Source organism: Littorina saxatilis, linkage group LG7 (genome assembly GCF_037325665.1).
Source record: "Littorina saxatilis isolate snail1 linkage group LG7, US_GU_Lsax_2.0, whole genome shotgun sequence".
In the NCBI taxonomy this organism is placed as follows: domain Eukaryota; kingdom Metazoa; phylum Mollusca; class Gastropoda; order Littorinimorpha; family Littorinidae; genus Littorina; species Littorina saxatilis.
The window spans coordinates 1,303,359-1,319,620 of NC_090251.1; the positions used below are offsets into that span (position 1 = coordinate 1,303,359).

The following is a 16,262-nucleotide window of genomic DNA, read 5'->3' on the forward strand; positions in this document are numbered from 1 at the left end:
AACTAGGACACGAACTGAAGCAACTAGGACACGAACTGAAGCAACTAGGACACGAACTGAAGCAACTAGGACACGAACTGAAGCAACTAGGACACATACTGAAGCAACTAGGACACGAACTGAAGCAACTAGGACGCGAACTGAAGCAACTAGGACACGAACTGAAGCAACTAGGACACGAACTGAAGCAACTAGGACACGAACTGAACCAACTAGGACACGAACTGAAGCAACTAGGACACGAACTGAAGCAACTAGGACACGAACTGAAGCAACTAGGACACGAACTGAAGCAACTAGGACACATACTGAAGCAACTAGGACACGAACTGAACCAACTAGGACACGAACTGAAGCAACTAGGACACGAACTGAAGTAACTAGGACACGAACTGAAGCAACTAGGACACGAACTGAAGCAACTAGGACACATACTGTAGCAACTAGGACACGAACTGAAGCAACTAGGACACGAACTGAACCAACTAGGACACGAACTGAAGCAACTAGGACACGAACTGAAGCAACTAGGACACGAACTGAAGCAACTAGGACACGAACTGAACCAACTAGGACACGAACTGAAGCAACTAGGACACGAACTGAAGCAACTAGGACACGAACTGAAGCAACTAGGACACATACTGAAGCAACTAGGACACGAACTGAAGCAACTAGGACACATACTGAAGCAACTAGGACACGAACTGAAGCAACTAGGACACGAACTGAAGCAACTAGGACACGAACTGAAGCAACTAGGACACGAACTGAAGCAACTAGGACACATACTGAAGCAACTAGGACACGAACTGAAGCAACTAGGACACGAACTGAAGCAACTAGGACACGAACTGAAGCAACTAGGACACGAACTGAAGCAACTAGGACACGAACTGAAGCAACTAGGACACGAACTGAAGCAACTAGGACACATACTGAAGCAACTAGGACACGAACTGAAGCAACTAGGACACATACTGAAGCAACTAGGACACGAACTGAAGCAACTAGGACACGAACTGAAGCAACTAGGACACGAACTGAAGCAACAGCTTGTGTATTTTTTGCAGATGATCTATAAGAATATTTCAGATTAAGACGTGTTGTTCCTATGCACAGCTGGCCGGACGGGCTGACAATGCTCGGTCCTAAGACGCTCCTACTGGAAACATGCATTCTCCCAGTAAGGTCATATATTGTACTACGTTGCAAGCCCCTGGAGCAATTTTTTGATTGGTGCTTTTGTGAACAAGAAACAATTGACAAGTGGCTCTATCCCATCTCCCCCCTTTCCCCTATCCCATCGCCCCCCTTTCCCCGTCGCGATATAACCTTGAATGGTTGAAAACGACGTTAAACACCAAATAAAGAAACTGTTTTGCGTTCCGGACCGGAACACACTTCGGACATGATCATTGACTATTTCTGATTGGACAATGATGCCAACGCCCACATGACCCTAGCTACAATGTCAAGGTCGGAAAGTCGTGAATAACATGACAAGTTTTCACTTGGCAGACCGTATCTTTTTAGTGACACGATCATAAAAATTGATGACCTAAGAAACAGCTACACACACACACGCACGCACGCACGCACGCAAACACACACGCACGCACGCACGCACGCACACACACACACACACACACACACACACACACACACACACACACACACACACACAAGCACGCACGAGGGGTGGGGGGAGGTTAAAGTTAAAGTCAACACAGAGTATGATTACTAGGCGAGACATTAATCCTGCCTCAAAAAATTCACACATGTTCCATAGCTTACTGCCTCCTTAAAGATGTAAACCAAACTTTGCCCGGGAACATTTATCAATGTCTACAAAGATTCGTGCTGTTTGAATTTAGCAAGTCCCAAGAATAAGTAAAATGCAAATGTATTTACGAAACTAACCGTCTTCTTCGCATTCGCAAGGGAGCAAACAATGTTAAGTTGTACAGTGTGACGCTCTGCACTACAGACTGACGTAAAACAATGTTAAGTTGTACAGTGTGACGCTCTGCACTACAGACTGACGTAAAACAATGTTAAGTTGTACAGTGTGACGCTCTGCACTACAGACTGACGTAAAACAATGTTAAGTTGTACAGTGTGACGCTCTGCACTACAGACTGACGTAAAACAATGTTAAGTTGTACAGTGTGACGCTCTGCACTACAGACTGACGTAAAACAATGTTACGTTGTACAGTGTGACGCTCTGCACTACAGACTGACGTAAAACAATGTTAAGTTGTACAGTGTGACGCTCTGCACTACAGACTGACGTAAAACAATGTTAAGTTGTACAGTGTGACGCTCTGCACTACAGACTGACGTAAAACAATGTTAAGTTGTACAGTGTGACGCTCTGCACTACAGACTGACGTAAAACAATGTTAAGTTGTACAGTGTGACGCTCTGCACTACAGACTGACGTAAAACAATGTTAAGTTGTACAGTGTGACGCTCTGCACTACAGACTGACGTAAAACAATGTTAAGTTGTACAGTGTGACGCTCTGCACTACAGACTGACGTAAAACAATGTTACGTTGTACAGTGTGACGCTCTGCACTACAGACTGACGTAAAACAATGTTAAGTTGTACAGTGTGACGCTCTGCACTACAGACTGACGTGAAACAATGTTAAGTTGTACAGTGTGACGCTCTGCACTACAGACTGACGTGAAACAATGTTAAGTTGTAGAGTGTGACGCTCTGCACGACAGACTGACGTGAAACAATGTTAAGTTGTACAGTGTGACGCTCTGCACGACAGACTGACGTAAAACAGTGACAGGATTTTTGTGTCATCTGAATTCTTTTAGTTTTCGGTTGCCCTTATTGCAGCAAGCACGGATGTGTTCAGTTTGTCTCGTTCAGACTGACGGTCCTGCATGACGTCAGCTTTGGCTGCTGACGCCCCGATTGTTTGGTCCTGTGTGACGTCAACTTTGGCCGAGAGTGACGCCACGATGAAGGCGATGACGTCACTGAGGTCCATGATGACGGGGACGGCGAAGGCGATGACGACGCAGAGGATGGCGACAGTGGCGGTCAGCCTGGACGAGACGCGGGGGTCAGGGGCGCTGGTCTTGCTGCGGACTTTGCTGGACAGGCCGGCTGTCTCCACGGTCAGCGCTGACCGCAGCTCGGACACTCGCTGCTGCACGTCCCCCTCACTAGCTGCCTCCAGGGCATCTCGCACCTGGCACCGGCACACACACCGCCGTCCTGACGTCACCGCTTTTTGTGAAGTTTTTGACGTCACTGTTGTTTGTGGATATGTCACCGTTGTTTTTGGACTAGCTTGTGACGTCATTTTCGTTGGCAGATATGCTTTTGACGTCATTGTTATTGGCGGATATGTCACCGTTGATTTTGGACTGGCTTGTGGCGTCGCTTTCGTCAGCGGGTATGCTTTTGACGTCACTGTTGTTTTTGGATAACCTTGTGACGTCACTGTTGTGGGTGGTGTCGACGTAACCGTTGTGACTGACGTTTGTACGGAAGGAATAGGCTGTGACGTTGCTGTCTGCACATCTGTGCTGGATTCTGACGACACGGGACTGGACGGCGTAACATCTGTTGAACAAACAGCGTCATTTTGCATCACATGTATCTCTTTTAAGGAGGTTGTTGTTGCATTTGTTGTCAGTAAATCAACAACGACAACATCAGCAACAAGAGCAGCAGAAACAACAAGAAATAACCGTATCATGCAAGTCGTCGTGCCGGCCTGTACCTGGTCATGCTTTGGTCATGTTCACCCTGTCACTAGTTGGACCCACATGTGGAGTGACGTGGTTTGCAGTTTGACAGTGTGTTTGTCGATTCAAAACAACAGAGATGTCAGTAAGTTAGCAGTAGATGGCATAGAAGTAGAGAATGTAGCATGAAGATAATACTGCATGGCTTGCTGTGTGAAGCACAGTTCTTTCTCTCTAAATATTGACCCTAAACGAGGTATGAAGTAGGGCTGGACCGAGTGTATGTCAGGGAGGGGCTTCAACCATCAGAGAGAGGTATAGGGGCTGGACCGATTGTATGTCAGGGAGGGGCTTCAACAATCAGGGAGAGGTACAGGGGCTGGACCTAGTGTATGTCAGGGAGGGGCTTCAACAATGAGGGAGAGGTACAGGGGCTGGACCTAGTGTATGTCAGGGAGGGGCTTCAACAATGAGGGAGAGGTACAGGGGCTGGACCTAGTGTATGTCAGGGAGGGGCTACAACAATAAGGGAGAGGTACAGGGGCTGGACCTAGTGTATGTCAGGGAGGGGCTTCAACAATCAGGGAGAGGTACAGGGGCTGGACCTAGTGTATGTCAGGGAGGGGCTTCAACAATGAGGGAGAGGTACAGGGGCTGGACCTAGTGTATGTCAGGGAAGGGCTTCAACAATGACGGAGAGGTACAAGGGCTGGACCTAGTGTATGTCAGGGAGGGGCTTCAACAATGAGGGAGAGGTACAGGGGCTGGACCTAGTGTATGTCAAGGAGGGGCTTCAACAATGAGGGAGAGGTACAGGGGCTGGACCTAGTGTATGTCAGGGAGGGGCTTCAACAATGACGGAGAGGTACAGGGGCTGGACCTAGTGTATGTCAGGGAGGGGCTTCAACAATGACGGAGAGGTACAGGGGCTGGACCTAGTGTATGTCAGGGAGGGGCTTCAACAATGAGGGAGAGGTACAGGGGCTGGACCTAGTGTATGTCAGGGAGGGGCTTCAACAATGAGGGAGAGGTACAGGGGCTGGACCTAGTGTATGTCAGGGAGGGGCTTCAACAATGAAGGAGAGGTACAGGGGCTGGACCTAGTGTATGTCAGGGAGGGGCTTCAACAATGAGGGAGAGGTACAGGGGCTGGACCTAGTGTATGTCAGGGAGGGGCTTCAACAATGAGGGAGAGGTACAGGGGCTGGACCTAGTGTATGTCAGGGAGGGGCTTCAACAAAGTATTTTCTCAATATGGAAAAAACACACTCGAACGCGAAAATTATGGATCGTCTTGCTAAAGCAGATGGTCAGGTGATAACAAATCAGGATGATATTTTGACTGAACAAGTCCAGTTTTTTAGAAGGAGATACGAAAAAAATATTGAGTTTGATGAAAATTTGGTTGAACAGTTTTTGGATGGTGTTGAAGTTCCTCAATTAACAGAACAGCAGAAGACTGGAATTGATAGTCCGATCACTTTAACAGAATTGTCGACTTCCTTAAAAAATATGAAAAACGGTTCCTCCCCTGGATGTGATGGTATTACAACCTCCTTTATGAAGTTCTTCTGGTGTAAAATAAAACACATGGTATTGAATTCCTTTCATGCATCTTTTTTAAAGGGAGAATTAACCGTCACACAAAAACGGGCAATAATGATATTAATTCATAAGGGTAAACAACTACCAAGGGACGACCTTAATAATTGGCGACCGATTTCACTATTAAACACTGATTATAAAATATTGGCGAAGACTCTTTCAGTTCGCCTATCTAAAGTTATTTTAGATATTATTGGTGAAGATCAGTATGGTTTTTTGAAGGGTCGAACCATTAGTTCAGCGATCCGGCAAATAGACGATTTAGTATCGTATGTAAACGAATATAATAAACCTGGGTTCCTTGTAGCACTGGACTATAAAGCTGCATTTGACACGATTTCCAAAGAGTATATTGTGTATGCATTTAAACGATTTAATTTTGGTGCTGTCTTTGTAAGATGGGTAGAGATTCTATTGTATAAATCGGAAAGTTGTATCAATTTTATGGGCTGGTTATCGGAATGTATTGAATTAAACGCAGGTATCAGACAGGGCTGTTCTTTTTCACCGATGGCCTTCATCCTTGCATTAGAATTGTTGGCCTTGAAAATTCGAAATGATGGTTTAATTAAGGGTCTGCCTCTGCCAAAAGAAACTAATGATAATTATGATATGTTCTTTAAGATATTATTATATGCTGATGATGTGACCCTATTTCTGAACGATATGGATGAGTTAAAAAACGCATTAACCCTTGTTACCTATTTTTCCAAATTCTCTGGTTTGGCAATGAATAGACAAAAAACTGAAATCATGGCCTTGGGCAGTAATAAATATGGTAATGAAAATGAGTGCGGGTTAAGGTGGACTACAAAAGTGAAGATTTTGGGAATTTATTTCAGTAGCTCCTCATCGGTCTCTGAGATTGAAGAAAACTGGACAAGCCGTATTGAAAATATACGACGCAACATTGTAAAATGGTTTAAACGAAATTGTAGTATCATGGGGAAAATATGCATTGTGAAATCTCTTTTGTTATCGCAGATTATTTATCCGTTGCAAGCACTGGTAATACCCGAAAAGGTATTGACTGAGATAAATACTATGTTTTACAGATTTATTTGGAAAAAACGATTTTCAAACACTAAGGCATTTGAGAAAGTTAAAAGAAAAGTGATGTGTCAAGAGTTTCCTGATGGGGGTTTAAAAATGATTGATGTCATTGATATGCAGTCCTCTTGTTTGTTGTCCTGGGCGGCAAATTTATTGAACAAAAAGCAGGAAAGTTGGAAACAAATACCGATACATATGTTCTCGAAGCTTGGTGAAAGGTTGTGTTGCTTCCAATCTAACACCACGGTAAAAATTTTTAAAGGATTGGGATTAATTAAAAATGTATTTTGGAAACAAGTTTTAATTTGTTGGTTGAAAAATAAGGACATGATTCAGAGAGCAGTAGGTGGAGACATGTTATTAAGAGATACGTGTTTATGGAACAGCAAGGATATAATCTATTGCGGCCAAACCCTGTTTTTTAGCGACTGGATTAAAGCAGGCGTTTGTCGAGTAAAGGATGTATATGTTGGTAATGAGATTGTGCCCTTTAATATTATGCAGCAGAAGGTTGGATGTAAGCCCACAAGATTCTTTGAATATAGGGTGATTTGTACAGCAGTTAAAGCAGCAACACTACGCTCTGCAAATGGAAATGTATGTGGATTCAACGATTTAAAGAACCTGAGTAAGCCTTGTCAATTTCGCAAATTAATTATAAAGGAAAAATATGTGGAGCCGGTTGTAGTTAAATTTTGGGAACATAAATTTGATTTCAGGCCGGAAAAAGAGCAATGGTTAATGGTAAACAAAGTAACCACTGAAACAAGATTGCGAATGTTGCATTGGAAAATATTGCACAATATTTACCCCACAAATATTTTATTGTATAAAATAGGCATTTCCGTGAGTAATTGCTGTACTCACTGTGAGAACGAAATTGATTATATTGAACATTTTTTTTACTTTTGCCCGAAAATTATGTCCATTTGGAAATGCGTTGAGGATAAAGTGAATTGTAAATATAATATGATTATTAAAATTACCGTAAAGGAAGTTTTTTTGGGCGTATTTGAAAATTCACAAAGTTCCAAGGCACTAATAAGTTATGTGAATTATTTGATTGTGATAGCCAAAATGTGTGTTGGTATTTATAGATATGGCTCCCCTCTGGATATTGTATGCATTTTTGAGAGGGAATTGTTATATAGAAAAGTTGCTTAAAATACATTTAGATATAGTAATGTTAATGTTATAGTAAAAACATTACTTCAAAAAAAAAATCAAAAAAAAATAAAAAATCAATGAAGAAGGATGCTCCCCGCCAACAACATCAAAAAAAAAAAAAAAAAAACCAAAAAAAAAAAAAAAAAAACCAAAAAAGAAAGGGTTGAAGCAGCCTGCATGCAACTGAGATTTAAAAAAAAAAAAAAAAAAAAAAAAAAAAAAAAACAATGAAGGAGAGGTACAGGGTCTGGACCTAGTGTATGTGAGGGAGGGGCTTCAACAATGAGGGAGAGGTACAGGGGCTGAACCTAGTGTATGTCAGGGAGGGGCTTCAACAATGAGGGAGAGGTACAGGGGCTGAACCTAGTGTATGTCAGGGAGGGGCTTCAACAATGAAGGAGAGGTACAGGGTCTGGACCTAGTGTATGTCAAGGAGGGGCTTCAACAATGACGGAGAGGTACAGGGGCTGGACCTAGTGTATGTCAGGGATGGGCTTCAACAATGAGGGAGAGGTACAGGGGCTGGACCTAGTGTATGTCAGGGAGGGGCTTCAACAATGAGGGAGAGGTACAGGGGCTGGACCTAGTGTATGTCAGGGAGGGGCTTCAACAATGAGGGAGAGGTACAGGGGCTGGACCTAGTGTATGTCAGGGAGGGGCTTCAACAATGAGGGAGAGGTACAGGGGCTGGACCTAGTGTATGTCAGGGAGGGGCTTCAACAATGAGGGAGAGGTACAGGGGCTGGACCTAGTGTATGTCAGGGAGGGGCTTCAACAATGACGGAGAGGCTTCAACAATGAGGGAGAGGTACAGGGGCTGGACCTAGTGTATGTCAGGGAGGGGCTTCAACAATGACGGAGAGGCTTCAACAATGAGGGAGAGGTACAGGGGCTGGACCTAGTGTATGTCAGGGAGGGGCTTCAACAATGACGGAGAGGCTTCAACAATGACGGAGAGGTACAGGGGCTGGACCTAGTGTATGTCAGGGAGGGGCTTCAACAATGAGGGAGAGGTACAGGGGCTGGACCTAGTGTATGTCAAGGAGGGGCTTCAACAATGACGGAGAGGTACAGGGGCTGGACCTAGTGTATGTCAGGGAGGGGCTACAACAATAAGGGAGAGGTACAGGGGCTGGACCTAGTGTATGTCAGGGAGGGGCTACAACAATAAGGGAGAGGTACAGGGGCTGGACCTAGTGTATGTCAGGGAGGGGCTTCAACAATGAGGGAGAGGTACAGGGGCTGAACCTAGTGTATGTCGGGGAGGGGCTTCAACAATGACGGAGAGGTACAGGGGCTGGACCTAGTGTATGTCAGGGAGGGGCTTCAACAATGACGGAGAGGTACAGGGGCTGGACCTAGTGTATGTCAGGGAGGGGCTTCAACAATGACGGAGAGGTACAGGGGCTGGACCTAGTGTATGTCAGGGAGGGGCTTCAACAATGACGGAGAGGTACAGGGGCTGGACCTAGTGTATGTCAGGGAGGGGCTTCAACAATGAGGGAGAGGTACAGGGGCTGGACCTAGTGTATGTCAGGGAGGGGCTTCAACAATGAGGGAGAGGTACAGGGGCTGGACCTAGTGTATGTCAGGGAGGGGCTTCAACAATGAGGGAGAGGTACAGGGGCTGGACCTAGTGTATGTCAGGGAGGGGCTTCAACAATGAGGGAGAGGTACAGGGGCTGGACCTAGTGTATGTCAGGGAGGGGCTTCAACAATGACGGAGAGGTACAGGGGCTGGACCTAGTGTATGTCAGGGAGGGGCTTCAACAATGACGGAGAGGTACAGGGGCTGGCTAGGCGGGGGATGTGGGGTGCCTCGTCATGCAGCATTCAATATTAGTATTTTGGGTCTCCACTCTGGAAGGACAACAAATACAATTGCCGGGTAAGGCCCCCCAGAAACCCCCTTGGCCTACTCACCGGAACAGCCGTGAGCGAGGTCACCGCGACACAAGTATCTAAGGGTGTTGTCACACTTCCAGGCGAACAGTCGCGTGTTGAGCCACAGGAAGAGGGCGGCACAAGGCTTGCTGACGCTGTTAACTGGGGGCTTGCTCAGCAACCACATGGCGTCGTCCACCCGCTGTCCGTCACTCCACACGTAGCTCTGGCTCCCTGGTGAAGAGTCAAGCACGATATTTGATAATGCACATTGTTTCACGGCACTCTTTGACTGACTGACTGACTGACTGACTATTGAGGCTTAACGTCCTCTAAGGTAACTGGGACCTATATGGTACAAGTCATGATGGTCTATACGATAGCATGTATGTCTCACAGCTTCAACAGAGGAGAGAACAAACACGTTTTGATTACTCACGCTTAACAAGGCTAAACACATCAGCCATGGTGGTAGAGAGATCTACTTCTTAGACGGAAAAGACGGAAAAACTACTGTCACGGTTTCAGTGACACGAGTGGGAAAGGAACTCTTTGTGGGGCGCCTTTCCCAAATTGCAATGTAATGCGCCTGTGCTGGTTGCCGCATTGCGGAAAAAGCTTTTGCTAAAAATCACGAAATGCACGTGGAAATTGCCGGCGTGAAATCCGTGCGGGCTCATGGGGTGATTTTGCCGTCATTGCCGTCCCCGATGTGTCCCTGTGGAGAAGCAGAGCAGGACACCCGCCACATGCTACAAGACTGCGGGAACTTCCAGTTGTTGAGAAGGAAGATGTGGCCGGAGCCGACTCCCATCCAGGATAAGCTGTACGGCACGGCGGCGTCCCTGCAGATGACCACTACATTTCTCAATTGGACTGGTCTCCACGCGTAGCGGCAACAAGAAGAAGAAGAAGATGGGGTGATTTTTCGCTCACTATTAAAACACGTGTTCCTAGCATGCTATACGTGTGTATGGTAGGCGACCAGTGATTGGTCAGGGAGATCGCTTGTTGTAGGACAGGCGATTGCTGATTGGTCAGAGAGATCACATGGTCTTTCTTTCCCTTCTTTCTTTCTTTCTTTTCTACACATGCTTTGCAGACGACAGGTCTGGGTTTCCGTTGACTAAGATTTGGAGGATTCCAACGCGTTGCAAGACCGGTGTAGGTCGACCAACGGGCTTCTGGCGTCATCTCAGCACGCAGAAGGCTTAGGACATGAGGGATTTGGCTACATACTTTCGCTGACGAGCGGGAGCCAAATATTCAAGCGGTTTGCTTGGGAGAGCTACGTTTTACAAGCTGTTGAGGTAATTAGCCGTTACTTTACGCTGGTGACCGGTCAATGTCTGTGAAATGTAAACTCTGTTTTGTTTCTCCATGATAGCGTATAACTTGCTCATTATAACGCTAAATTGTAATCTGTATATGGTTTTTGCAGATATGGAGAGGAGGAGAACATGTCTTGAGTTGTTATCAAAAGTCTATTCTTGCAGGTACCACGTGCTCGCTGAAGGGAGAAGTTAGATATGTTTAAAGGTGGAAAATGGGGGATTGTTGCCATGGTCACTGCACCAACTACTCTGTTTCAGCTTGCTGGAGGTTTGCTACCTGGTTGCAAGAGGTTTGCTACCCAGTTTCTACCTGGTTGCTAGAGACTTGCTGGAGACGGGCTACACTTTGGCTACACGTTGGCTGGGGACGGGCTACACTTTGGCTACACTCTTGCTGGACGGGGGTTGCTGTTCCTTTGCTGTACGGTTGCTTTTCTACCGCTGTTGCTGGTGTTGCCGCGACTTTCACCTGTATGCACCACTGCGCCACTGTTTCTTCGAATGGACCCTGGCTACACTGAGAGTTGAGTGCACCCATGCGTAAATGCCCCCCACCTTGTCATCTTTCTAACCCTTTATGACGAACTTTGAGTTGTGACAACGTGGAGTGTTAACGCCTGTACAGGCAAAAGACTTTTTACAGAACAGCTAAGTGTTTTCCAACTTTACACGGTTCAGCGTGTTCTTATGATTTCATAAACTCTAACTGGCTTGTGTCAGTTGGCTTTGTTTTGCTTTACGACTTGGTTGTAACAAAACTTTTGGCTTCACGAGAAGAGGGAGGTGGAGAGTTAGTTTATATAAACAGACGTCTAGAACTTATACTTTTGTTGTTGCTAACTTTTTTTGTGTGACTGCGAGAGTGGATGGTGGTGCGGTTAGTCGTATAGCAGTAATTGAACGTTTTAGGTCATTCATTTGACTCTTAAAATGTGACAACTACGAATGACGTCTCGGTATGTGTGAATGACGTCTCGGTATGTGTGAATGACGTCTTGGTATGTGTGAATGATGTCGCAATCACCGAAACAGTCTGTATCTTTAGTAGCATCGCATTCTTTCTGACGTATTTTTGTGTCTGCATGCGCGAAATGTGTGTTCTTTTCAGTATTTTTGTCATCTCTGTACACAACTCTGTCCTTCCAGATTGAGACTCACAGGCCTCATGAGCGAGCCACTTTCCAAGGGCAGCTAAATTCGCGTATGAAAACAGTACTGTCGTCTTGGATGCCGTTCAAAATCTGGTCAGTGTTGAAGAATGTGCAAAAGAGAAGAAACGATAACAGCGGGCCGGAGAAATGAAAGCCATGTGTGCAATGTTTGGCTTTTGAAGGGACAACATATCATGTGGAATCCCTCTTGGTGTATAACTAGAGCTGTTCGGCTGGCTGCTGTAATACAACGTAACATCTCGTGCAAAGCGTGGGAAGCGAAGGTCGAACTGACCTAACTCACACAAGGGGAACGACACAGTCACAGCCACCGGGCCTTTCAGTCGCGTTGCACAGTTTTAGTTAGACGAGCCTGCCGCTCTACAGCGTGTTTTGCATCTAACAAAATAGACATTCCTAGTTGTTCCTTTTTTGTCAGATATCCGCTTAGCTCAGTGGTTAGTAATCGTTTGTTATTGTATTTTGTATGAATCATGCGCGCTTTTCCTGTTCAGGTTATTATATATATGCTTCTTTTTTTCTCTTTTTTTTTTGGGGGGGGGAGGGCAAGTTTTGTGCTAAACATGCAAGTAGAGCTCATTGATATAAATAGATCGCCATTCAAAACTCAAACACTATAACATTTTAATGTCCTTATAAAAACAAGAATAAATGCCTAGTAGTGCCAGGCGATTTAAAACATATTTAAAAAAATTTAATTCACAAAAGTTCTGAATTGCATTAAAAACATCAAGACTTTCTGAGAAATCACTCACTGAAACAAACGCAGCCCGCCCGCGTGCTTACACACACACACACACACACACACACACACACACACACACACTAACACACACGCACACACACACACACACACACACACACAAAACACACACACACAAAACACACACACACACTGACACACACGCACACACACACTCACACATACGAACACACACACACACACATACACACACACACACACACACACACACACACACACACACACGTACAAACACACAAAAGACAAAAGACAAGGAAAGAAACGGTGTAAGTCATGACTGATGACCAATGATTGGCGCACGACTGTATCATTTAGAAGGCCTATTTCACGTAACCCTGGCTGGAAGTAGAAATACACGACAATGTTGGTACTGTGGTCCGTCTGCCCACCCTTTTAGTATGTCACGCTGACCGGCTCAGTTTAACACTGACGTCATCAATTCTTGCCGTCCTTTGATTGACGCCTGTCGTAATTCATTGCGTGTGTCATCACTGTTTTAATTATTGTGTCGTACCGTTGTCGTGCCATTATTCTTAAAAATAAAAAAATTGACTATGTTTCAAAGTTCGGCTCATTCTCTCCCTTACAGGATGCCTTGAGTTTCCTTGTCTGGCAAGGAAACCGATTTTTTTTTTAACATATTTAGAGTTTTTTGTAATGTATTATTGATATAAGCAGATTCGCGATCGTCGATAATGATTTTCCATGGTGTTTTGTATTTTTTAAATTACAAAGGAATCGATATGTAAGACAGTTTGAAGCGAGCTATTTTTCGCGGCTGTATTTACTGTGCAAACAACTCAAAATATGGCAAAAGTGTCACGTGATAATCAACCGTTTGGTTTCCGCGCTCACTGGAGCAGACGATTTTTTGTGTAACCAGTTGACAGTGATGAAACCATAATTATTACGGTCTTCTTCCGGCAGCAGTCCCAAAATTTCGACTTGTTTTGACCTTAGAACGATGTCTTTATCATAACTGTGAAGAACAGAACGGAGATCACTGTCGAAGTCGGCCAATCTGCAATCATTTTCGTCTCGCGGACACTGATCTCAAATTTAGATCAGTGCTCGCGAAAACCATATGGGAGATAACTCTGTATTTTTGTTTTGATAGATTTGTGTAGGACTGTAGCGTCCGGTCAGGGAGAGAATGAGTCGAACTGATCTTGACCTGAGTTGAGGATGAACTAGAAGCGTGATGTATGGTTATTGTGATGGCTTATATTGTTGACACCAGCAGACACAACAATATTGTTTCACATACATAATTGTTCTTTTGTATAATTTAGAATTTAACATAATAAGTAAGTAATTACAGGTGTTCTTTGTTGTGTCTGCACCACATGCAAATGACAGTCTGTGAACAAGCAGCAAACACACAGATACCATGCTTGTTATCACCGTTTTATTGATTGAAGAAAAACTTCTGTTTGCTGCATTCAAATAATACAGTTATATTAAAATGAATTGAATTGAAACGGGCACGCTGAATTTGAAGCGTCTTCCCAAACAAAGCAAAACCATTAGACAAAACTAGAATCGTGACGTACCGTTGTCGTAAGTGACGCCGACGTGTACATAGTAGAAGCCGTTGTTGGCCATGGCGGTCTTCAGTTCGTCCAGCTGTTGCCGCGAGTCCAGGGTGGCCAGCTGCTGACCGTGAGGACATTGGACGTCCGACCTTAACCTCTTCTGGCGAGACAAGGCGAAACAGGCGGTGGAAAGCGGGTAGTACAGAAATGAGTCGCTGACCGCTTGGTTGAAGATGGCTGACAGACACAGCACTGCGCCTGAAACACGAGCTATACGGTACAGTGGTTGAAGATGGCTGACAGACACAGCACTGCGCCTGAAACACGAGCTATACGGTACAGTGGTTGAAGATGGCTGACAGACACAGCACTGCACCTGTAACACGAGCTATACGGTACAGTGGTTGAAGATTACTGACAGACACAGCACGGCGCCTCAAACACGAGCAATACGGTACAGTGGTTGAAGATGGCTGACAGACACAGCACTGCGCCTCAAACACGAGCAATACGGTACAGTGGTTGAAGATGGCTGACCGACACAGCACTGCGCCTCAAACACGAGCTATACGGTACAGTGGTTGAAGATTACTGACAGACACAGCACGGCGCCTCAAACACGAGCTATACGGTACAGTGGCTGAAGATGGCTGACAGACACAGCACTGCACCTGTAACACGAGCTATACGGTACAGTGGTTGAAGATGGCTGACAGACACAGCACTGCGCCTGAAACACGAGCTATACGGTACAGTGGTTGAAGATGGCTGACAGACACAGCACTGCGCCTCAAACACGAGCAATACGGTACAGTGGTTGAAGATGGCTGACAGACACAGCACTGCGCCTGAACATGAGCTATACGGTACAGTGGTTGAAGATGGCTGACAGACACAGCACTGCGCCTGTAACACGAGCTATACGGTACAGTGGTTGAAGATGGCTGACAGACACAGCACTGCACCTGTAACACGAGCTATACGGTACAGTGGTTGAAGATTACTGACAGACACAGCACGGCGCCTCAAACACGAGCAATACAGATAGGTATTGCAAAAACACAGTGAATTGTTAATGCTTTTATATAAAAACAACGCTCTTCATATGTTTCATAAAAACAACAGATATACCACAATCAAAAATACACTCTGCTAAATGGAACGCCGAACGTCAAAAGTAGAAAGTGTGATCTACTGCCTGCAGCACATACCTGGTCCCAGCCCCCTTGACCAGCGTGACGTCATGGCGTGCTTATCTCAACTGCGGCCTGCTGAGTGAAAACAAAAAATCGTCAGCCTGTGTGTGTATGTACGTGTGTGTTTGTGTGTTTGTGTGTGTGTGTATGTGTGTGTGTGTGTGTGTATGTGTGTGTGAGAGTGTGTGGTGTGTGTGTGTGTGTTGTGTGTGTGTATGTGTGTGTGTGTGTTTACCAATGGCCTTAATACAGAACGTGACAGAAGGAGACGTACATAGGCTACACACACCCACAAATAATGTCAAGTCTGCGACATAAACACCTCCAGTTCAAGAGTCTGTGTTCACCAAGACGTCAGTGTATGAGACTCTCTCTTCAGAGTGTTAATTGACGTACCGTGTTAAATGACGTACCGTGTTAATTGACGTACCGTGTTAATTGACGTACCGTGTTAATTGACGTACCGTGTTAAATGACGTACCGTGTTAAATGACGTACCGTGTTAAATGACGTACCGTGTTAATTGACGTACCGTGTTAAATGACGTACCTTGTTGAGAATCCCGCTCCACACTGACGCTGGTTTCACATCGCGTGAAGCGTCTCGTATTGTTACACGCTATTTGTAGTTTTGACCATAGTATGACACTTTACACAGATTAAGAAAATCGGTGTTCCTCCGAGGTGAACAAAAACTGTCTAGATCTGTTTAAAATGCCATAATAGTTATTTATCAATCAATTTTACTTAAACTCATTTCAGCGGTAAGCTTAGACTACAAAAGAGTACATATGTATGTGCGCGTTCAATCGTAAAAGATAAAAGGAATTCTA

At 45.1% G+C, this 16,262-nt stretch overlaps 1 protein-coding gene across 1 annotated transcript; it reads right to left on the reverse strand.

Moving 5' to 3' along the window:
* Positions 1-1,765: 1,765 nt before the first annotated feature.
* On the reverse strand, positions 1,766-15,507 carry LOC138970270 (uncharacterized). The gene is made up of 4 exons (XM_070342765.1): positions 15,446-15,507; positions 14,253-14,492; positions 9,470-9,664; positions 1,766-3,596 (listed from the first exon to the last, which is right to left on the reverse strand). The coding sequence occupies exons 1-4, from the start codon at positions 15,477-15,479 to the stop codon at positions 2,836-2,838; spliced, it is 1,230 nt and encodes a 409-aa protein (XP_070198866.1). The 5' UTR covers positions 15,480-15,507; the 3' UTR covers positions 1,766-2,835.
* Positions 15,508-16,262: the final 755 nt, after the last annotated feature.